Genomic DNA, 25,166 nt, shown 5'->3' with positions numbered 1-25,166 from the left:
TGATAATATTATCAAAACTATCTTAAAAATATATTTTATCTACAGGATATCATAATTTTAATGAAAAATATCATAATATTAATTTACAATATCATAATATTGATTTTAAATATCATAATATTATCAAAAACAACCATGAATAGAAATTATAACATCTTGATTTTTATATAATTTTTTTAAAAAATATATATGACATACTATATTCAGAACTTAAAAAAACTCCATTTGAACTAACCCGATGGATAGAACATGTTGCTTGAATGGATAAAATTATCTAAATACTAGCCAATAGCCTCGGATGAATAATTCTCACTGCGGAATAAATTTCTGACACCCAGACACTCAGACAGAAGCTCAATAAAATAAGAAAGAAGAGAAAAAAAAATAGCATTCGTCGTATCCTATCAGACTTCAAAATAATAAAAATATTTATTTAAAAAAAATAATATTTTCATCATATTTAATTTGAAAAGTAATCTGTGATATGCATTAAATATATTTGACGATAAAATAAAATGCTATCCTCATTTTTTTTATGTTTTCAAATGTTCGATTTAACGCAAAATAACACACATCACATTATACCACAAAGTTGCTACGTGGACTAATCGGGTAAGACGGTATGCTCCACGTCAAATTTTCTACGCCATGGATGGTGTACAAAGAATTTCGTGACATGTTATTATGAAACAAGGAACAGAACAAAAATGTTAAGCCCGGGATATGCTTCTGCCCAGATCTGCAGACTCAGGACATTTGGCAATTAAAAATATGTATAATTTAAGCTCTATTGTATCGTTCGTGGACTACTCACAAATGTTTGATTGGTCTTTCTGGCCCTCTTTAGTCCGTCATTGACCAAAAAACTCATTCCCCTCCCTCTGGTTTTGGTGGTCATTTATCTTCTAGGCCCTAGCCTATGCCCAAAACAAAGTCTAATTGTGTACATGATAGGCACACGCATATATAGAATAGGCATAGCTGTATTTGTTATATGCATGATACAAGGACCAATGTGTATAAGCATAAAGATTAAAATGTAAATGAAACATGAACAGGGGCATTGATGAGCTACAGCCAAACCCAGGGGCTATAAAATTACAAAATAACCTAAAATTATCAGCTGTCAACAGACTGCACCTGGCTAGTTCCAACCAGTTCTTATTGTCTTGGGTGTTTCTGCATGAACCGCACCACAATATATAAACAAAGAAAAGTTCACTTTGGTTATTCTGATTCTTTCTAGTTTTTTAGGGAATATACCTTTCTACATTCTGAACCATTCCACGGAGCCTGATTTTTCTCAGGCCGCTGAATCTGTCATCAAGACCTCAAAATGGAATGATTAAGTTGGAACATACCACTGCTATACAAGAAACTCTCTTTTTTTTTTTCCTTTTTGAGAAAGAAGGCGGAAAATATGAGGCAGCAAGTTCGTGCGTCACTCGAGGCATTTTCTGTATCGATGACTCATGGAAGTAAAATTTCATGGAAAATTGCCAGATCCCTAAAGACCAGGAGGCCTTAAAAATGGGAGAGGAAGTAAGCTTTCAACATCAACTGGGATTCGAAGAGCACGGCTAATAAGCTCTGGTGATAAGGACGTGCCTTTCCAATCCGAAAACCAGGGTCCCCCTCCAACTTCTAATGCCGCCATGTTGCTAGTTACATCGAGAATCATCTGCAAACAAGTCAAACAAATCAACAAACTTAAATTCAAAGGTAGAAGGCTTGTAGACCTGCGGTAAATTGGCCATGTACCACGGCCATCACCATAGCATCTCTCTGGCCTTCCATGCAACTCAAATTACAGGATTGTCCTTTAGTTTTTAACTAACAAGAACCAATCTTAATGGCAGGGAAGCAGATACATACCTTGCCCTTATAGTCCTTTAGTTTTTAACTAACAAAAAACATCTTGATGGCAGGGAAGCTGATACATACCTTGCCCTTACTGCCATCATATCTTCTTTCCCACAATTGCAGCCTAAGATCACCCAAACAAGTATCTTTGCAGGCTGTTACAAGCCCAGCTTCCGTTGTTGGAGCCCGCAAGGGGGTACCAGGTTCTCTTGTAGTGGCCTCTAATTCAACCTGCTCCAAAAATTTATGATTAACATTGATCGCATGATTAGAACAGCATCCCTTACAAGAACAAGAGCAGAAAATTACCAGCTTATGAGAAGTGTCCAAAAAAATACGGGGCCACTTAGACAGGTTTTCAGAAGACTAGGTTCTGAGCGAAGTCAGCTTTCTACTATTGAGATAAAAAAAAATATGTAGCAGAGAATGTCATGGACCTTATCAAAAGCCAATTCACAAACATATTTTCCATAAAAATACTAGGAAGTAGGAACTTGAGCATTGTCCAAAACCAAAACATGGATGGTAGATGGACAAAAAAAAAAGGCCAACCCAAACTGTATACAGAAGCAGTAATTCTGTATCATGCCCATAAAAGGATGGTTTAACTGCTAAAAAACCAACACAAAGAATCAATTGACAAATTTTTTTTTTATTTATTATTGTTTCTTCAGAACAGCCAAAATAAGCATCATGCCAAGTCACTATAGATAAAAAAGGTATATGGTGATTGCATGTATTTATTTTCTATCAACAACTGCTAAAAATCTAATATCAGATCTTCATTTTCAAGGCTCGGGAAATGTAACTTACAATATGTTTTTCATTTTCTGCAGAGATGTGCCAGTAACCCCATGTAGCAATCTCCCAGCTCACAGTACCCGTCCAGGGCACAAATTCATAGAAAACCCCTTCACAGTGAACTCCAACCTATGTCAATGATAAAGGATATTTAAATAGTTGGATGCTATAATGCCTTGTGATGAAACCTCATCTATAAAAGACTGAAAAGAAAAACTGGAATAGAAGAAAGCATAGAGGAGCAGAATATATTGGTAGCATATTATAAAAACACAATAATAACCTGATGCTCTATTAAAATATGAAGTTGAGATGCAGTCTGATTGATTTTTGACCATGACTCAAAAGAACCTATGCAGTGTCTTTTCTATCACAAAATAAATAAAATAAAAATCATCTTCCACTGGATGCTTGGCATGACAAATGATTAGAGCATGTGAACCAAAAATTGTTTCCCTTAAGAATGATCGAGCAAACCAACCAAGTTAGCATACTAGCTCTAAACTGTAATGTGTGAATATATGAATATAGTTTTTTTAAATTATTCTACTTCTAGTTCTGATATGGTTTTCTGTGACAAATAAGGGAAAAAGCAATATAGATCACGTCAACTGATGATAACTAAAATCAAGCATGAACAACCATCATAAAGTTCCAAATTAAGCCATTGAAAATGTAACTGTGAAGATGCAATTTGGTCATCAAATGTTAATGGAAGCCCATCCTGCTCGACATAGGAATATAGGAATACATTAAGAAAGTGGAGACTGTTTTTATTTTTTGACATTGAGAAAGGAGAGCTCTCCTCCATTAACTTACATTCTATGACTGGCAGTGCCAATGACATCAAGCCAGCAGGGAACTCAGTGTCCCAAAAACCTTTAACCATCCTTGTACGTGACAGACCACATAAGCAACCCAATCGGCAGGCCTATAAATAGCACAGAAAGATGGCAAACCAAGAAAAGAAAAAGGTGATAGGCTAGAAAGAGATGGAGGGAGGAATGGCGGGAGGAGGTTCAAACAAGAATGCTGTGAACTTCGTCAGCATAGACTGCAAGTAACTTTTCCATGTCTTTGAATTTAAGATTTGATATCTCATTTGCATGGCACTGTAATTGTTCCATTTATTTGAATAAAAGAGTTTGCTCTGTGTTTTAGAGCCTTGCAGTCACTTTCAAGCCTATGATGTTTTTTAAAATTCTAAACCCATATTCAGTGTAACAAATATTTATTGCTTGTTATGTATTTTTGAATATTTAGCCAACTTCTAGCTTATATGCTGTTCTAAAGGTCCAAACTTCAGGTTCATTTCCACAGTGAAAAGTTTCTTCAGAAACTTTAGCCCATTGTTGACTTCAGTTCCATGGTTGTGCTGCATTTTAAAAGTTACGATTCATTGAAAAGGTCTTCACTTATTATTCCTTGGATATGTGAAACCATATGAGTTTAAATTCATGTATTAATTTTTATTTGGAAATTCTGCTTGAGTTAATATATCAAACTGTATACATGTGTTCTGACTTAAAATTCAGATCTTATCAGAACCTCTCCTATATTTGTTTATGTTAATTGGAGATTTCTAATAAATGTTCCTTATAGCCCTTGCAAATTTGCCCTAAATTTTGAAAAACAATATCATTCTCATAAAATATTTCTGGACCTTTGGCCATGTGGTATATTTGGCCTCATTTTAATTATCGATGAGGATATAGAGGTTGATCTCATCCAGATAGGTGCGTCAAACAAACAGAGCCGCTCAAAATCGGCTCGGAAAGAGCTTGAATCAAGCTTGATTCAAAGTTATACAAACTAGGATGGAACAAGCAACACAAGCTTGAAACCAATTTCAACCCAACCCAGCTCAATCACTCTCGGTCAATAAAGCTCAAATATATTTATATAATTGATGCATTATATTAAGGTTTCAGTCACTGTATTTTTATTTATTCCTTGAGTCAGCTAACTATTAATTTGCACTGAACCAAGCTGGAACAAAGCTTGATTCGATCTTGAATTGTTCTCAACTCAATTTAGAATAGCTGATTAATAAAGCTCATGTTCGGCTCAGTTCAAAATTAAACTCAAAACCGAGCTTGATTCCACAGCTCTAACTAACTCGAAACTAATTTCAGGCCAAGCTTGATCAGGTGATTACACCAGAACAAACAGGTGGTGCTTTTGGCCTCATTCGAAATATTGATAAGAATGCAAATAAACCTCTTGCCAGGTCATGTGGACCTCGAGAATAAATTACCTCAGCAGCTCATCCACGTAAGTCAAGAGTATATGTTCCCTTCTATGCATTTACCCGTGAGTATATGTAGTTTTGAGGACCTATGTGAAACTTTACATACGTCGACCTAAATGATATATGTAGCCTCATCTTATGGGTTTCTAGATGAAGAGGTTGGCACCAAAGTTGCTGATGGCGAGGACCTAGGCATGGACTAGGGGCCCATGAGGAGGGAGCGGACAGTGGTGCAAACTTAAGGAAGGCAAAACAAGGTGAAAGAGAGGGGTAGAGAGAGAGGGTGACAATGGAAGAGTAAAGTAGAGGGTGGTATGCCGAAGTCCGGGGTAGACAAGACAATCATGGGCCTCCCAGAAGTGATAGGGCACCAGTGGCGGCATTTAAGGCCAATGTTTGCCATACCAATCAGTATTGGTGCGTACCAACTATACCTTATTGTATCCCAAACTAGTATATAGTACAGAGGATGTACCGACACTCGATATACCAAGCTGCGTACCATACCAAGCATGGTTTTCAGAACAAGATGGTTTGGGACGTGCCAAACCGGACCGGCGGGAAAAATGGCACACACCGGTGCCAGGAAAGAAAGAAAGAAAGGAAAACAGAGGAAGAGGGAGAGGCTGCCGGAGGCCGACGGTAGCCCCCTGTGACCGTCGGAGGGCCGCGGAAGCCTCCACGGCTCAGTTTGCCCGATAGGGCTGCCGCAATGAGCGAGAAAAAGAGAGAGGGAGAGGCCGCCAGAGATAGAAGGATGGGACGGCGGAGAGGCTGCTGGAGGTCTCCGGATGGCCGTCGTGGCCACTGAGCGGTGGAAGTGGCGCAGGCGGAGTCGTGGCCGCAGAACAGGGGCGACCGCCCCTATTCATGCGTCGGCCGTTTTTAAAAAAAAAAAGATGAACAATGAAACCGGCACTTAATTTACCGACTTCACTTTTTAAGATTTTTTTTAAAAAAATTTAAAAATAATGAATTCGGCAATTGATTTGCCGGCTTCACTATTTCAATATTTTTTAAAAAAAAATCAGAAACAGTGAAGCCATCAAATCCATTGCCAGCTTCACTGTTGTCGGACTTTTTTAAAAAAGCCTTTGAAACAAGAGACTTTTTTAAGCCCCTGTTTCTCGGCCACGAAGCCGAAGGTGGCATTTACGCCGCTTGGTAGTCATGGTAGCCAGTCGGAGCCGGAGGCCCTCAGAATGTGGACGGAGACAAAAGGCCTATTGTAGTGAAGTTAGAGGCAGCGGAGGAAGTTGTGGGTGGCGGCATCGACGATAGTGGCAAAAGAGGGACTCCATAGCAAGGCAAAGGAGGGGGGAAGGGGAGATGGAGAGAAATCTTTTTTAATTAAAATGCCTGCTCGAGCTGCTACAACTCATCCTCCAGCCATTCTAACTAAAATTCTACTTACAGCAAGATAGTGATGAGTTACAGCTCAGCGAGCAACTCATCTTGTGGTGCAATTTGAGTTGCAAGCATCTAAACAAGTGAGCTAGCTTGCACCTACAACTTGAGTTGCATGCGGTTCTACTTACAGAACTCCAAATAGACCCTCAGTTACTAGCGAGAATTTCGTCTTCATTTATAGCAAGGATACATATGGCCTCTTAAGCCTTTTTAACAATATGATTTTATATCAATTGTTTGAATCCCTTTGGAATTATGTCCCGATCATCTCACAATATCTCAATTTCCTTAGAAATTTTGACTTCAGTATCTCATTTTATGATTTTTCTATTAGATCTTTACTTGGACTTTCCAATAACAATTTCAGCATTGCAATGATCTATATTTTATGCTGCATTTCGTTTCTAGGAGGCTTAGTCTGTTGAACATGGTGAAAAAAAAAATATTTCATTGTGTAGCTCACTTCAACCATCACAAAACCTCGTAAAAATGACCAGCCATAGACAGGGTAAGCTTTTCAAATGAAAAAGGAATTGGTGTTTGAAATTGCATGTTGAATCTAGTGGTTGAAGCAACACTAACACACTAACATAGTAGTTTGTCATATGATGTATTGCTGTTTGCATTTTTTGAAGGTATAGCATTATAGTTTTATAAAGATTTATGCTTTATAACTTTAAAAAATGCATGTTATCTAAAATTTATAGTTTGTAATGCACCTTTAATCATGCTATGTTTGCTCGTATAGTTGGTGAAATTTTAATGTTGATTTTGCACTCATACATGATCATTTGTGATAATCACACCTTGAGATTTAAATAACTTGAGGCCCAAGGCATGACAACCTGCTTGTGAGACTACATCATGTGGTATTGTACCTTATTTTTAACTAAAGTAATGGAATTTACTCTTAATCTGGCATGATACCTGCTGGAATCCAAGTAATGAAACTAAAACATTCATAATAAGAGAGAAACACAAGGCAATAGTATGATACTAATAATTCATAATGGAGAACTTTTTTTTTTTTTTTGATTCAGAAACACAAGGCAATAGTATAATACTAATAATTCATAATGGAGAACCAAATCCTAATAAGTGACACCAAAATCCAGTCATTCTAAATTTGGGAAAATATTAATGGTTAAGCAGATTTCTTTCCCAAGACAAATACTTGCAGTGTCAAAATGATTTTTTACATTTTCCCCTGTCACTTGTCCTCTTGTTGTATTCTTACTGTGGACTGTTCATGTATCTAAGAAAGACTACCATTTGAGCTCCTAACTTTGAGGATTGTCAGAGAAATCATGTTTTATTTTTTATCATTTAAATGCAAATTCTTGTAAAGTAGTCATTTTATTTTATTCTATCTATGAAAACACTTGATATAAATCTTATTCTCAGTCTGAGTTTAGATAATCAACAAAAACCAGATAATAAATTTTCTCCTTGATCTTTTACAGCTCACCATGTTTTTAACCTCAAAACATCAATAAGTCTGAAATACCAATTTATTGTAATATGATTCTTTCCATTATTGCATGCCCAACTAGAATAGGCTTAAATATTTATATAAACCTAAGGGCTTATAACTTGGTTGGAAAAGAAAATAATAAAATGCCAACAAACTGCATACAAGAATAACATACCAAGGCAACATTTTCAAAGTTATCAGCTAATCCAGATAGCTTCCTCATGCCACCTGCTGCAGTTAAAGAAACTGCCCCTGATGCACCTTCAAAAACATTACACTGAACCTGCAAAAGGCGAAAGGGTCATTCAACCACATAAAATAAGGATGACTTTGGATATTTAAACAGCATTCAAAAATACCACCTCACCAATTAGCGAATAATCATAATTACTATTAGCCACAGGTAATGGAAGTGACCATTACATTAAATAGAACAAAAATCAGGTAAATGTGAGTTTACTGAGACATTAGAAACCAAATATAGCTTGTCAGTAATTATCTCATGGGTCATGTTACTTCTCTAGGACCATTCCCTTGAAAAACCTTAGATATACACCAACATTTCTGGATGAGCTACACATGTTTCAATCAGGAAAACATCCCTAATTCTAAGCATCTGTTCATCGTTCTGTTACAATCCAGTCAACATTTTCGAGCAAACAAACAACTTAATGTCTTTCCTATTCTTTTAACCATAATTTAGTGATGATCGACTGCCATCTTCTAACATGATCAAGTGGATCAAAGGCCGTCTTTTGGTATCCCTATGTTCCGAGGACCTACATTAACCTTCATGACCTGAGTCTTGGTAGGTTATCCAAGCTTACTGATTACAGTAAAGCTCTAATTTCTGAAGTACTTCTATTTACAATGGCATACAATCCTTCCTAGCATAGAAGAAAGCAATCCAAAGACTTGTACTCTCTCACAGTCATAATAACTTAGATCATGGCTTTCTCTCTTTTGCATTCATAAAAACATGATTTTGCGCATGCCCATAAAGGAATTAAAGAACTAGGTATTGTCCCCATTCATCTCCAACTCACGGTCCTTTCTTGACTTAGAGAAAGCATTTAAAAAGTCCCATGAGAGGTAACTTGGTGGGCATCAATGAAGTTGAGTATCAGTGGTGCAAGTAAATGCAATTTACAGGGACATGTCAAATGTTGCAGCCACAAGAGATAAAAGCCTCAAATATTTCTAGTGAAATCACTCAAATACCAGTCAGTTACAGAGTGTTTAGGCCAATGCGTCAGTTATTCAAGATATACAATAGCCCATGTTAAGTATATAGTCTATTGTTGAATGATGAGATGAAGACAAGACTCAATGCTAGATTAGTTCCACGTAGGAAAGCCATAAAGAGCTAATAGCATATAAGATATATATCATTAATTAAAGTAAAGACAAAAATGAGATCTTAAGGACCCTGGATAGTTGGGACAGGACCGTTGGGACAGGACCTCATGGTCACAGTTAGGAGAGTGATAAAACATAAGGACTTAAAACCTCTAAAGGAATAATAGAATTGCAGCGCCCCACACACCCCCCCCCCCCCAACTCTCTCCAACCACTCCCACCAAGAAAAAAAAAACCTGTAGATACATGTCTATGAATTCCATAATTCAGTTTAACCCATCATACCTGATTCCATGTGCAAACATACATGCTTATCAGCGAACTTAATTTACTGTACAATTACTTCCACAGTTCCACCAAATGTTTGCAAGAAACCAGTTGTTGTTTTAAAACATGAACAAAGGAAAAATATCATCAATCCCATGGATGTGTGTTAACTTGATCAATTATGCCTTACAACTCTACTATGTCATTAATTAGTAATGAGTGGGTTCTATGTTGATTGTAAATCAATAAACTCGGCATACATTAGCATTTTTTAGCCTCAAATATAAGGTTAGCAAAGAATTTGTGGCAAGGTTTTAAATACCGGTACCAAACCCCATACCATTTTCCCATTGGAATGGTGATGTACCAGTAACGATGCCGGTATCAAGAATACATACATAAACTGACAGCACCAAAAATAATGAAAACCATCAGTTGCACCGAGTATGGTCAGCATGATACAATCAATATACACAGGCATGGCCAGTACATATAGGTACAGACAGTTTCAGCATCCAGGCACCAGTACCAATGGTTTTTAATCCATGATACAGTCCTTGTTACTTAGCACCCAAATAAATGTTTTACTAGAAATTTGTGAATATTATTTCCAAAGAATAAAAACTTAGTTCATGCAAATTACTGGTAAATATTGGTTAGTCTTAAACAGTAAAATAAAATAGGCATAGCCATAAAGTACAAGCCTTTCCCATCTATTTGGGGTGAGAAGAAGTACTTCTAGATCCAGCTCTACCATTTGTTCCTATCAAGGGCTATATCCCTGTTGTCTAAAACAGTTTGTTTACAATTATACATTTTTGTTTGGAGATCTGGATTACATAAAATATAAATAAATAAAAACAAGATTTTATTCATGTTTGATCGCTCTGAGTCTATATTACAATAAATATAACACAAAAACTGGGTAGAGACTAACATCAAACCCTCTCGGGTGAATAGTTCTAATTCCTTGACATGGTGAGTTGTTTTTGTGTGTGTGTGTGAAAGAGAGAGAGAGAGAGATAATTACCCAAAACCATTTCCTTGGAAAACCACCACCCCAATTCTTTTCTGAATAAGATGGAGCATTTTCAAATTCAAACCGTTCACCACCCCACTCTATCCAACCTGTACAACACACACACAGCAAGAAAAGGTATGCACACCAGAATCATAAAGACATGAAAATCTTAAATACTTCAGATTCAAAAAAAATTAGTGCTATCAATGGAGACAGAATAGATATTTTTTTCATCAATTTTCTTTAAAAATACTAACTCAATGGGCACTACCATTATACTAAACTCTTACTACTTGAAAAGATCTTCCCATACTACTTAAAGAGCAAAGTTTTCTTCAGAATCTGAACAAAGATGGTTGGAGAAGAAGAAATAAATGGATTTAGTTAGACAAAGAAATCAATGGATTTAGTTTTAAGGAATACTTCATGGAAAATAACATATCAAATTCTAGCATTTGAAGTTACCCTTGAAGGATTTTGCCCAAAAAAAAGAAAGTAAAGACATCCTGTGCAATTCTGAACTGGAACAAGGTGAATTGGAAGGAGAAAAGGGAACACGTGCTTCAAGTACAAAGCACAAGAGAATAAATGCTATGTCATGGTTGGTAAATTCACAACATAATATTTCATTGCATGCCTCCTTGGATTGGATTGATCAAATTCAATTTTGAAACACCCAAGAGACACTGTTTCAGCAGTACAAAGACATCCAAAGCATAAACATAATGTCGCCAGGGAGCCGACAAGAATAAATAACTTTCAGTGCATTAAGGACATCAAGACACTCTATAAGTACTCAGCACACTGAAGACAAGTAAAAGGTTGTTGAAGATTATTGACATCAGAACAGGCTAAAAGTAGTAAGAAGGGTTAAGAAACTAAAAGTACCCAATATACTAATTTTGTTTCAGAAAATTGATTATTTCGCAAGGCATCATGTGGCATTGTTTTAAATGTCACCAACCAGTTTCAAGTGTGCAATGGTCACTGTAATACATTGGTTTACATGCTTCATTATTTTCAACCATGATTAAATTATCACTCAAGCTTTCCCTCTCTTCAGCTTAGCGCTTCCTCTAGCACCAAGTCTTTTGTCTTTGCATCCTTCTGTCATCATGCTATTCTACCTCTTATGAAAATCAAAAGCTTCTTTAGAAGCTAAAAGAACTAGGTAACAGCATGTTTGTTATAGTTTTTTGGTCTGTCACAATCAAACAAAGTCCTAACAAAATTGCATTTATTTGGGAAGCAGGGGGAGAGGCGTAAAATCATTTAGAAATGATACGTGTAACCACAAGGACAATGATGACAATAAATTTAAAAGAAGAGGATAACTGCTAACAAGGTGAGCATGAAAATTTAGTTATGAAGTTATAGACCTGATGTCCTTTGTAAATGAAGCTAGAGATTAAAAGCCCCTTCATTGCCGAAACACAGATATGGGCATGCACACATTACAAAAAAAAGATGTATATTTGCATTACATGTACTGTTAGATATATAAAGATACATGGGCAGATGCAAAATGCAAAGCAAATCATAAAGCAAGTAGCCGAAATAATCTATCTTGCATCTCACTATAAAATACCTGTTGACAAGCCAGCTGCCATGCATACTTGCCAATGAGGTTCAAATACAGGAAAAGCTGCAAGCCAGCCTGCTGTTGATTTTTGCTTAGACCCAACATCCCCCCAGCCATATACTGGATGTGTGCTGTATTCCCAACTTGCTGTTTTTACAGTTTGGACATACTTCGACCTATCAAATGGAAGATACTAAATTACTAATATCGACAATATCTAAGTTGCAGAGTATAAATAATATTAACATAAAATAATCATATTCTATTAAGTGAAATGATCCTAAACTATTTCCTTGCAAAATAAAACATTCAAACAGATGCTGTCAAACCAGGAGTCTGTCCAACTATCATATGCAACTACAATAAATTTTGTTTGGTCTTTCTAGCAAACCACCCCCCCCCAACACACATACCAAAAAAGAGAGAGAGAGAGAGAGTGGGGGGGGGGGATATCATATTCGACATCATTCTTGGATAAATCACAGGACATTTAACCTTCTTCCAAAGCCTAAATTTGACTTCCTCTGATTATAAATGCATCCAACCAGAAAATAATTGCGTGCAACATACTCAGTATTTATGTTCATCAATTTTCATATCTATGATTAGAAGACCCTGTCCTGTCACTCAAGCATACATGCAAGGTTGTTGCTTGGTCAATCTACATTTGTTCTACCTACGAACTGGGGAATAAGGCGCACTTAGATGTATCAATGGATCATGAAATTTCATTGTTAAATTTAGTAATCATGATTTTGTAAGGGGTATGGGATGAAAAGGTCCTAAGAAAACAATGAAATTGAAATTTTCCACTTTGAGTAGAATTTTTCAAATTCACATTCTTCTCCTTATCTATAAAATTTTACATTTCTGAACTTGCTTTAGCAACCAAAGACCTCATAACGAAACCTAACTTCTAGAACTTCAAAATTTTCAAATTCATTAAAAAAATCATGACTTTTAAATTTAAAACCTCCAAACACATCCTTTCATAATATTTCATCAATTCCAATTCCGTCGGTGTTTCTAGTCACTAAGAAACTCCATAACCTTCTAAAGGATTCTCTCATATGTAAAACAAGCAAGAAGTAGCATTTCATCTCTCACCACAGCACCAAGAGACCATCTGCAATGTCTCACATGGCTGCAACCATAGTTTGGTTTATCCTCTTTGGCAAAATTGGTTTCACATTCACTTCTATAATTACCAACTACCATAACCTCATGCAACTTAGGTTGGCAATAATCCAGGTTCCTCAAAACTACAAGAGGAACACCGAGATCTATTATACACCTGGTACTGTCTACCTGAGCAAGACTTCTTCATGCAAGCTAAAAACTACCTAGGACATAAATGGATATTGCATTCTTGTATACGCATACTACTCAGAGAATACTACTCAGAGAATATATGAGAGGGTAAAGACCCACTGCAATTTATATATGAAGCAAGTGCCCCTACAGTGGATTCTTCAGTGTTATTTGCAATCCATCCAACAATTGCTCCCCGAGTTTCACCAAAAGAATACTGTTAGGTTGACCTACCAGCCAATTCCCCACTGAGCCCCACATGCAAAGTTGTCTACTTCACTCTCATGTTACACTTCTCTTGCAGAAGCAAAATCCAAATAAACCCTACCCTTAAGAGAACAACAAACTGACAGCAAGATAAGTCAGTTCCATAATCACTATATTATAATACAGTTGGTAGCAAGAAGCCAACTTTGTCAAGTAATGAACACATGTAATAACATCCATCCTGAAATTTGTAAATGGAATAATCCTTCTCCTGGAATTCCTGCAGCTGCAGTGGTGGACAATTGGGACACCTAAAGCAGCACATACAGCAAGTGTCCATGCAATAACGAAGTACATAAGTATGTATAAGCAAGCAAAACATAGGAATTGCAGAGTTCGACTAAATGGAGACGCTTGGCCATAAATATAATTCTAAAAGTACTGATATAAAGAGCCAACATAATTACATAACTAAACTTGATTTTTTTTTTTTCAAAATGTTAAACATGAGTCAACTGAACAGATTTTGACCTTATTGTATCTGAAAAAAAGGTCAAAAAGATAAATGAAATCGCTTTGTAAGACTTTTGTAACTTAATGGATTGTTATGACAAAACCATTTATATCCACTATCAAAAATTTATGATACAAAACCAAAATCTATCATGAAATGTAGCCATGCCTTCCATCATCACGTATGAAACCTTGATGCCAAATTGGGCTGACTTGGAATCCTTCTAAAACACGTTTACGAAATTCCTACATAAATAGATCCAAACCAAGAAATATCAAGATAGCATTCATGGAGAATGAAAATGAAAATATACACTTGGTGTTTACATGAAATTATATGCATATGCATGCAGACATGCAAGGACACGTACACAAGTACATATATATAAACACATATTGTCTTAAAGAAACGTAATAAATATACAAATGGATACATGCATAAATACATACATACACATAAGTATCGAGCCACATGCATGCGAACAGCAATCAGTATGTAAGCATTACTCTGAAATCAAATAGCAGGACATGCATAACATAAAACCTGCAGCTCTTAACTCATCAAAATTATTACGCAATAGAATAAAGAGACTGCAAACATTGTTCCTCACCTATTGAAATCCACATATGAACAAGTGAAGGTTAGTCATATGAAAATTTAATGTTATTTATTGCTGCAACAAGCATATAATTGCAAGAATGTAACAAAAAAAATAATGGCATAACAACCAACAACCAAGAAATGAAAGGAAAATAATTTTGCCAATCAAATGCATCAGTTCACTTCCCCAGCAATAAATGGAACAAAACATAGTGAAGAAGCAAAATAGCCCAATAAGGATGTATGGAGGCCGATCGTGAAATATAGTTTTGAAAGTGGTCGTTCACACAAAATAATTAACATTAAAAAAATTTTATAATTTTATCAGAATATTATTAAAAATTTTTAAAATAAGTATAATTCATTAAATGAAACATATCAAAGAAGAGGTAATAAGTGAATCGGAAGTTTTAACTTGGCAACATTCCATAAGCAAAGTGACCTTATCCTCCATGCTCAAACTTGATGTAGAGCATTAGCATGAGCACCTAGGCAATGACCAAGCAGCCCGACCTAAGCAAGAACCTCGGCAGCCAAGGTGACAATTTTTAGAACAATATTTTCTTCCTTCCATGATCTATGAAACTCTCTCCTACATCACATGACACTGAGAGCCACAAAGGAGTCGATATTCTATGACATTCATAATATTTATCGACCTAGAGCTGACAAAAGGCCTAAGCGGTCTGCAACACCAGAATCGACACCTATGCCGGTAGTCGGCAGTACCATGCTATGCTGTTCCATGCTGATGTATACTGACAGAGGGAAACCAGAGAGGGAGAAGAGAGAGGAAGAGAGAGAGAGGGAGAGGGAAGATGCAAGGGAGACAAAGAGGGAGAGGGGGAAAGAGAAGCTGGGAGAGGGAGAGAGGGAGGGGGCTCCGAAGCCCTCCTCTCCTCGTCCGCTTGGGCCGTTGGGCAGAGCCCCTGTTTCAAACGAAACATAGGCTCGTCTAAGAGAGAAAGAGGGAGGGAGGAGGAGGAGAGAGAGAGAGGAGAGGGAAGGGGAGTGAGAGAGATTCTAGAAGAGGGTGAGAGAGGGGCCTTAGAAGCCCTACTCTCCTCCTTCGCTCGTTTGCATGGGGTGCTGAGCAAAGCCCCTACTGCGAATGAAACAGGGGCTCAGCCCCAAAATTTTAAATTTTTTTTTCATTTCTTTAAGTGAAGTCGGCACAAAGTTAAGACTAAATAAGAAAGAGATCATAAGGGAGGGGGGGAGAGAGAGAGAGAGAGCATCTTTGAAAAAGAAGACTTAGATTCTTATTTAATTCCAACTGCATATAATTGAGGTATATATATGTATATATATATTATAGAAGAGATAAATAACTTAATTTACTAACAGAACATCACATGTTTGAACATCATGGCCAAAAGGCTACTAACTAATGGTTTTCTCAAAGTTGTTGGAAAAAAAAACAAAGATATTTTTTAGTACAATAAACACATAGGAGGTCATTTTTCCAACCATAAAATGTCATTTTCAATTTAAATGTGAATCTAGACATCCACCAGGTCAAATTCTCCTATTTGGAAGTAAGATGCACAAAATTCTCATTTAAATCTACAGCAATAAATTTTTCTCAATTTTTTAATCAAAACTTGTTAATAAGCTTTTTCAAAATGTTATATGTGATATGCTCAAGATGATCTTCCTAATCAATTAATTTATGTTGTTAGCTTTAAAGTTGCTAAAAAAAATTATTAAACAAGTCAGCCAGATGCATATAAGAAAGGTGTTGCAATTATATAAATGCATACCAAGCCCACACACAAGTTACCTTTTATGAACAGCTTTCGTGGAAACAATTCTATTTTTAATCGTACTACCCACTAGCAAGAAAATCAATTCACCAAATGGTGTGGCAATTATGTGCATCTAAAATTAATTCACCAGAAGGGCACACTAATTTTGTGTTTCTATACATAGTCAATTACATTCCAGCAGAATAGGATGATGACTCCAGTATCTTAGTAAATGTTTGGTACCCTTTGGATACCATAGTTGTCACTATTTAAGAATCTTATTTTAGTGTGTATCATGATGCTGTCATTCTTTTCATGTCTATGTGTTAGATTGTGAGATAAACTTAATACTACATATTGGGTTGTTTCAAGTACACACATTGACAAAAGCATGTCTGTCCCAGATGATTTAGAGATCTAAGATTTGCTAAAGATGGTTTGACAATATCACATCATGTCAATTTTATATTCTGAAACCATCAAAAGTTGTCTCATTTAAAGATTGATGGGCCACCCAATTGCAAAAGTGTTATCATCTTCCATATAAGGTTGAGTTTTTTTCCAACAGCAGTGTGACATACAATACAGTTGAGTACCCAATAGATCTGAATTAACCAATATTCACACAACAAGCAATACATTCAACCATGGATCTATATCAGATGGTTAAATTTTTAATTAAGTTATTGCACGTTAGAAAGTTAATACAGCCTAAGTGACAAGACTTAGTGTCATCAAACATTTTAAGTTTTTAACACTCACTGTAGATATGATCAGAGCTTTAGCATTTTAAGCACGAATTGGCAAAGTAAATCCCTCTCTTACAACAGAAGTTTGTCAATAAACAGCTTTAACAACCAAGAATGTATTAAATAAATAGTTTCTCATCTTATTCTGTCCATATTCACACACTTATTAGATGTGTCAATCACATTGACAAGAACACGAGAGCATATTGAATTAAAATGCTTAAATCCAGCTGGAAGAGTAGCATATTTATCTGATATGCAAGCATGATGAGCCAATTCTAGTGATTAAAATAGAAATATGCATATCAATATATCCAAATTTAGGGCAACCGATGTTTGTATACATGAGTTAAATCATAACAATATATGCATTGAGAAAGAAAGAAAGCAAAATGGACATAACCTGAGGAGGAACCTCTCCATCTGGAGGAGCTGAACCGTTCCCAGCTACAAAGGTGTTCCCCAATATTAGTTCATGCCTACCTATGAAATACCAGATAATTCATCACTATACTAATAAATATATACATATATCAAAAATAGAACCATGAAAAATCATATGTATGTATGTATGAATTATACACAGACACAGACATATATATATTGAACATAAAATTATGAATTCAACTAAAAAGTAAAATGTCCATTATAAGAGCATTTAGCGTGATCTAAAATAAAAAACAGAATCACAAAGAGATCAGTGACACCATATTATACAGCAATACAACAGCACTTAATTTGTCAAGACCAATAACATAAGCATGTTGAACTTCTTTTCTGTTCAAAAACTGAAGGATTGAGAAAAGTGAGAATTTCTCCCTTTTATATATAAGCCAAATGAGTTCGTTTATGGCTAGAACCAGTTGATAACTTTTGTTTCATTGCTCATCCCAGAAATCTTAAATCTGCTAGCACATGTAAAGGTCAACTAGTAGCATAAGAGGCGTATGAAGCAGCTGCATATGTTGATTCTTATCAAATAAAGCATAATCTTAAGCAAAATGCTCTTCATTATATCTATCTAAATGTGACCTGATAACGAATACTAGAAAGCAAACTTGGACTGCTCACCCAGCCCATTCTACTCTCATCTTCTGCTAACTCGGCTGTGCTTCAATTTGGATATTTTCTCCATTAATATTTTTAAGTCCCAAAACGTTTATCCCTATAAATGGAGGATCTTCTAAAAGATTATATATTGGATATAGCGGTCAGGATGCTTTAAGATTATGCACACAAAAAATTATTTTTTACTTGCAAATTACCTAGATATCGTGCCATAATCAAAATGGATACTTTAAAAGCATGTCCACAACAACTAGAAGCTGGGACATATAAAGTTTAGCTTTAATTTGAAATAAATGCCTTCCCTAAAAATCAATAAATCATTTATTAGGAAAAGGGCATGAGACAACGCAAGAAAAGACCTACTTCCCCAAAAGTTTTTAGATTTCTCTGTGAATTGGCATATATATTTATCATCCGCACCAAGAATTTGAGCTCCAACCCCAGTAAATCGAGGCCCATGCAATGCCTTGTCCAGTGTGCTCATTCCATTAGGAAAGGCAGGATTTTCCACGGAATACATGAAACAGAAGCTTTGCTTACATTCAGGGATCGAGACCTTGAAGTACCAACCTTCAAAAAATGCACGAGCGGTCCCATCAAAGTGGTATCTGCCAAGACCAAATTAGCACATAATGTCAACTATAGTACTCTAACTAAAATAATAATCATCAAGCCCGATGCATTGCCACTTTAACATTAAATTGCACGGTCTCATCTTTCATTTTCACCATAAGAGTATGATCATGTAGCATATGTATCAGATGAGATAAATACCACCCATATCATATTTCTGTAAACGAGATCAGTACCAGAATATATCAGTTTGAAACGTGAAGCAAAGCAAGAAACTGAAGACAAGAAGAACTCCTGATAATACTTGGAAATCAAATCACACGGCATTACAAAAAAACCAAGTATTGCCTAACGATCCGAACACCACCCATATAAGAAAGCAAAATAGAGACTGGAAGCTATTACCGCCCAGATTTCTAGAAAATCCGTGAATGAATATCATCAATCCCTCGCAAAACGGCAGGAAATTCAAGAAACAGAGGAATTCTTGGGTAAAGACCAGAGTCCATATAAGAAAACAACATTACATCGATAGCGGAAGCTATAAACATCGTAAATAAACATCAAACCCTTCTAAAGGGGTGGAATTCCAAGAAACAGATGACTTCTTGGGCACAGACGAGAGTACTACTCTAAAAGCGGCAAAGCATATATACCAAGGTTTCAATAAAATCGGAAAAAACGACCAAATCTTCAAGAAACAGAGCAGGCAATGATGATTCCCAAATTTATCTGAATCGACGTAAATATAAAGCCTCGCAGAAGAATATCTTTTAAAAAAAGGCGAGAAAAAACTACCCGCTGTGAGGAGTCCGAAGCTCTCTGTCCGGAGGAGTGGGTTTGTAAACAGGCGCGACCGATGCCGCGGTCTCCTCCCCGCCGGATACCGCGACCGCCGCCACAACTCGAGATCTTGCCCGCAGACCCTGTTCGCCGGCGGGGAAAGACGGCCGGAAAGAGAAGGGCGCGGCGGAGTTCCGGCCGGCAGCGGGCGGCGGGGGGGATGGGACGGCGGTGGTGAAGGGGCTGTGACGGAGGAGAGCGAAGGCGGCGTCCATGTCGATTATTGGCGTCGGCAACCCATAAAGAATCGATGGAAACAAATAAAGAAGGGGGTGTGGGGAGGGGGCCAAGGGTTTTAGGCGGTCCGGATGACTGGTCGGACGTGGAGAGTGGACAAGCGGTGGGCTTGGAGCTGGGGGACGGGAACGATGCGGCCGAGGTTGGAAAAAAATACGCGTGGGCGTCCGTCGGGGGCCTCCTGGCGGGCAACTTGAAAAACGATAAGAAACGACCTATGGACACTTTGCTTGCTGGCTTCCTCTTTGCATTTTAATCAATTAAATATGGGCCATGCGATGGCGATGCGACGCGATGTGGATGGCAGATCCCATATTCATATCCACATAAACAAGAAATCGTAGACTTCCCTTTCAATTCACATCCACATATAATAAAATATAAATAAAAATAAATTCTAGATTGGATCCGACCCACCGCTGGACCGATGGATTAGTACACGAGAATAAAATAAGCGCGATACACGTGCATCTATGTTCTTTTGGCGATTGGATGGGTCCATCAAAGATTTGGTCCAACCAAATATTTCACTCAAGTGGCACGCAGGTCGTGACTTGTGAGTAGCTCACGATCGGGACCCTTATTATTATTATTATTATTATTATTATTATTATTATTATTATTATTATTATTTATTTTTTTAATATCATAAAAAATTGATCAATTTTTTTGACCATCAATTTATCTATATTTTTATATTTTTTAAATAAATAAATTATTTTTTTATAGATAATATCTATAAAAAAAAATTTTATTCACGTAAGAGATGACTAAATTATTTTCCGATTAAGTAAAAAAATAATATTTTTAATTTATTCTTAATATATTCTTAATCTTATATTACTATAATTACCATATCATAATATATTATTATATTATATTATAATAATATAATACTATAATAATATAATAATAATATATTTTATTATATTAATATAAAATTTTTAATATAATAATATATATTAATATTATATATTACTATATATTAATTTATTATAATATATTATAATTTGATAACATTGCAATATAGATTATATTATAGTATATTATTATATATAATAATATTATATAATATATTATATAAATATAATATATTAATAATATAATATATTATAATATATTATAATTATAATATTTCATGTTATACTACTATATATGATAATATTTGTATAATAAAAAATATTATCAAAAATATAAATAAATTTTAGTAACTTATCTAGAAAATTAGTAATGCAAGAAAGCGTAGATAACAAATTCATGAGTCATTTTTTAATATATAAATAAATTATTTTTTATCTAAATATTATTTAAAATATTTATTTAAAAATTATAAATTTTTGAATAAATTTTTTATCCTCAAAAGGATAGATCCTTGTAGCATAGCTTTTCATCCAAGTGGAAGCTATTCACGGTTGAATATATGATTTTTGTTTGTATCAAAAAAAAATGAAGATTTTTTTCTTCCTCCCTGGAAAATAAGTTAGTAAGTGCCATGGATACTTTAAATATTAAGTACTTGGACCAAACAATATAATATTTAATTTTTTGCTAAATAATAATATATATAACAATATAATATTCATTGCCCAGCAACATGCATCCCCAAAGTTGGGATTATATATAAATACTGAATATGGCATGTGCAGCACATATTTTATTTGTAATAAAAATAAAATTTCATATAAGCAAGTAATAAAATAGGTACTAAAAATTTTAATTTATATTTTTAATTAAAAATTATATAAACAAATGCTAGAAGAAGTTATTGTTTTAAATAATAGCAAATTAAGACAATAACAATATAGATATAAATAAATAATAAATAAATACTAAAAGAAATTTAGAACATACTTTGTTAAGAGAGTTGGACTCCGGAATGGAAGGAAATGAGTAAATTTTTTTCTAATCATTTGTTTGAGAGAAATTTCATTTCCAATATAAAAAAATAAAAATATATTAATTTTTAAAAATTTAATTTTTATCATCTCTTAGTATTCAAATCTCATCCCAATTTCGATATTGATTCTATTGATAAGCCAAGAGTGTCGAGTGACTTAGCCATTCCGATTCCTGCTCTAATCAATTCCCATTCTGATTTTTGCCGTGAACCAGATGCACCATTGAAAGCTTATACGGACCAATGGCTACCAAAAAACCAACTTTAAAAACAAAGGAGGTGTGACAAGCAATACCTTTATCTTTATTTATACCGTATATTTTATTTTACTAATGCCTATTCCACTGTCTAACCAAACTAATATAGCATTTAAGAATACTTCTTAAAAAACGGAATCAAAGGGACTGGCATATAAACGGGCGAATGTTTTGGAGCATTTATCTTATCATGGTAGAGATATTGAGAAACTTGAGACATAAATAAATCCACTCTCACCTCATTTGCTAAAATATTTTTTTGCAAGGCAAATTTAAGGAACCGTTCAGGGCTCCATTTGCTCTGCTGATATCCCATGGAACTTATTATGCGGTTCTTGGGCCGGCTTTCCAGGAACCAGATAGACAGACCATATGGGCCCACGGCCTACCATATATACATACATGGACTTATGATGAAATTACCTCTCACGCTTTGATTATAAAAGCAACTAATCAAGACGTGACGTGTACGAGATGTAGTGGTTGTGAGACTTTGGTTGGAAAATAAGGCCCATAAGCAATTCTATTATCTTCTATGATAGATGCAACTAACACATTGCTGTAACAAGATCTCAAGATCATGAGGAATATTAGCCACCAAAAATCTTGCCACAAAAATTCCCCAACAGGTGTTTTTTTCTTCTTCTTCTTCTTCTTTTGTGGGTTTGGGGGTGGGGGGGTGGTTTAGATCATCGATGTTTCATCGGTAGATTTCTATCAAGCAACTTAGCGGTGTATTCAAAAGTTTAATTGAAGCTCAAGGTTGGGCCATTTGCACATTTGATGTAGAGTTGATAACAACACCAAAGGTCAAGGAATATATTACTTCTAACAAGTCTTAGATAACATCATAAATAGCCTCATCAGTAGGTCCTTTGTTATCTGACTTTGAGTTGTTTCCTCTTTCCCCGTATCTACTTGTTTCATGGGATGCCCGTGGGACTTCAACTCACCTGTTGGCACGTCTTTCCTCAGTGCTGGTGTTAGGTTCTGAGTTCGATTCCTCGGCGCTAGTGAGAGGTTCTAAGTTTGAACTTCGAAATCTTAACACCAAATTCAGTTTCAACTTTGTTGCTTGAGACATTGAAGCTCACGTTGTTTTGTTTAAAAAGTACATATCCGTTAATCTTGAAACGTACTTTGAATAATTAATACTTGGATTGATGTGTAGTCAGCAGAAGAGATTTTGTTTTTACATGTCAGTAGTTTTATTCTTAGTCTATACCTTGGAACTAATCTGAAGACATGTTCAGGAATAAGAAAACTAAAACAAATTCTCATAAATTTTTTTTTTTTTTTTTTTTTTTTTGCCCCTGAAAGAAAGATGGAATGATCCATTGGTTCAGTTCTTGAGCCAAGGAAATGAGTACACCAAATAATTACATATCTAATACCCTTTTTACATTACATATTGCAAAGAGGATTTTGAAGCAGCCAAAGCTATTCCATTGCCACCAATATTACGTACTAACATCCCCATATTAAGTCCTCGGCAGCACCAAAGTTTTGTCTAAAAATCCTCCAATTCCTTTCGCCCTATATTAATCAGCATGCAGTGATCATTACAATCAGAGCCTAACCTCAATGTTGCATTTAACCTTACTCTTCGTCCAACTTTACTTGGGGAGAAAAACATTAAGCAGCATGCATTGATCAATGAAATTACATCGTGCCATGCTTTATAAAAAGAAAGTAGGCTTCTTTCTGCTTGGATTATATATGGTGTAAAAAATGATTCTGGAAAGAATAACCTTTCTTTTTATCATACGTATGTGATTGAAGAGTGACTTTGTTAAGATGCTGCCATATCTTTTGGTTCCTAAAGATAGAGATCTTAGTACCTTAACTTTTGCAGTGTTTTTATGTGTGAGAGGCAGTATATAGGCATGAGCACGTGTCATGGGATCCTCATATGTGATTAAAATATCGCATACGTATGCCATATCTAGGACCCATACGATTACATGATTGCTTCTTCAATACTTTAGTCACATCACGTTTCTATGTGATCCATGTATGTGATGTGTTTGTGGTAAGATGGCCATCCATGGTTACCACAAAAACTCCAATCACAAGCATATATGCTTGCTAAATTGCAAAACATCCTGGCCCCGAAACCATATTCCATCAACTCTTTTGACATGATAGGTTTACAAATTAATAATTTATCAACTAACGTATTATAAATGATCTGCTAATCAAGTCGGTCTTATGGTTGATACATCATAATCATAGACTTCAAAACGTACAAATTAACTAATAACCCTTGCCGACACAGTAAAATATTAGACACAATCATGCATATTTTTGAGCATCTGTTTTTGAGAGTTCTACATATGTGTGTGGGGATTCTTACAACTAAAATATGTTAATTTCACTACTTTCTAGCAGAATAGCTAGAGTCACTTTCATACATCCGCTGCGAAGCTTAGACGTGGGACACGGATTATCCTATGCATGCACACAAGAATATCTTTTCTTCTTTTTTTTTTTTAATGAAATGCATGCACAAGAATATCACTGTTAAGGAACCATAATCCTATAGGAATTTATTGCTATTGCATCCAATTCGCAAGGAGTATAATATCATTTTAAAAGATGTTCCAACTAAAGCAGAAATTTGAAAGCACGTATATTGGTATGCAAGTTCAGGTTAATTCTATATCCGATTTGTTCAAAAAATAATCTTCTTTTACGATTTTCTTATAAAAACTTCATGATCTCATGATTTTTTTTTTCCACTTTTTTTTTTTTTTTGTTTGGAACAAAATCTCCTGCTGGCTACTATAATAGAAATCCTAGAGAGCATAAATCCACTGGGCTTAATACATCAAGTCGAAGTGTTAAATTAGTGATAAATAGCCCATAAGGACTTTTATATCAAGTCCTAGATGTTGAGTTATGGCTTTCGTATATCTGATGTCGTTTCAACCATTTGTGATAAGCTTCTTAATTTAGCATATTACCAAAAAAAAAGTAAAAAAAAACTAAGAAATCGATACGCATTTGCTGCAATATGGAAAATATATTACGTGAAAATGTATGGCCTGAAATAACTTACGGAAAAGTGCAGTGACCCAAGCTTACAGTCACTCAGCTTGTAGTATTTTGCTTATTAGCAAACTCTTCCCTGT

The 25,166-nt window shown here is 35.4% G+C and overlaps 1 protein-coding gene across 2 annotated transcripts; it reads right to left on the bottom strand.

Annotated features, from left to right (window-relative positions):
- Positions 1-965: 965 nt before the first annotated feature.
- LOC105040851 (probable tocopherol cyclase, chloroplastic) lies at positions 966-20,086 on the bottom strand. 2 transcript variants are annotated; one of them, XM_010917572.4, is made up of 10 exons: positions 19,597-20,086; positions 18,589-18,833; positions 17,561-17,640; positions 14,229-14,305; positions 12,035-12,204; positions 10,456-10,553; positions 7,975-8,082; positions 2,677-2,793; positions 1,945-2,094; positions 966-1,681 (listed from the first exon to the last, which is right to left on the bottom strand). In XM_010917572.4, exons 1-10 carry the CDS (start codon positions 19,854-19,856, stop codon positions 1,508-1,510), a joined length of 1,479 nt encoding a protein of 492 aa, XP_010915874.1. In that variant the 5' UTR covers positions 19,857-20,086; the 3' UTR covers positions 966-1,507. The 2 variants fall into 2 exon arrangements, with proteins under 2 accessions (XP_010915874.1, XP_019704388.1); XM_019848829.3 differs by having other exon boundaries at positions 1,204-1,681; positions 18,646-18,833; positions 19,597-20,051.
- Between the last annotated feature and the right edge of the window lie 5,080 nt (positions 20,087-25,166).

This window comes from Elaeis guineensis, chromosome 3 (genome assembly GCF_000442705.2).
Source record: "Elaeis guineensis isolate ETL-2024a chromosome 3, EG11, whole genome shotgun sequence".
Lineage (NCBI taxonomy): Eukaryota > Viridiplantae > Streptophyta > Magnoliopsida > Arecales > Arecaceae > Elaeis > Elaeis guineensis.
This window is presented reverse-complemented; position numbering and strand designations above follow the sequence as displayed.

Coding starts and splice junctions, on each gene's coding strand:
- LOC105040851 (XM_010917572.4), bottom strand. CDS start 19,856: ATGGACGCCGCCTTCGCTCTCCTCCGTCACAGCCCCTTCACCACCGCC. Junction 18,834..19,596: donor CTTCGGACTCCTCACAGCGG/GTAGTTTTTTCT, acceptor TGGTCTTGGCAG/ATACCACTTTGATGGGACCG. Junction 10,554..12,034: donor GGCAGCTGGCTTGTCAACAG/GTATTTTATAGT, acceptor TGTGTTGTACAG/GTTGGATAGAGTGGGGTGGT.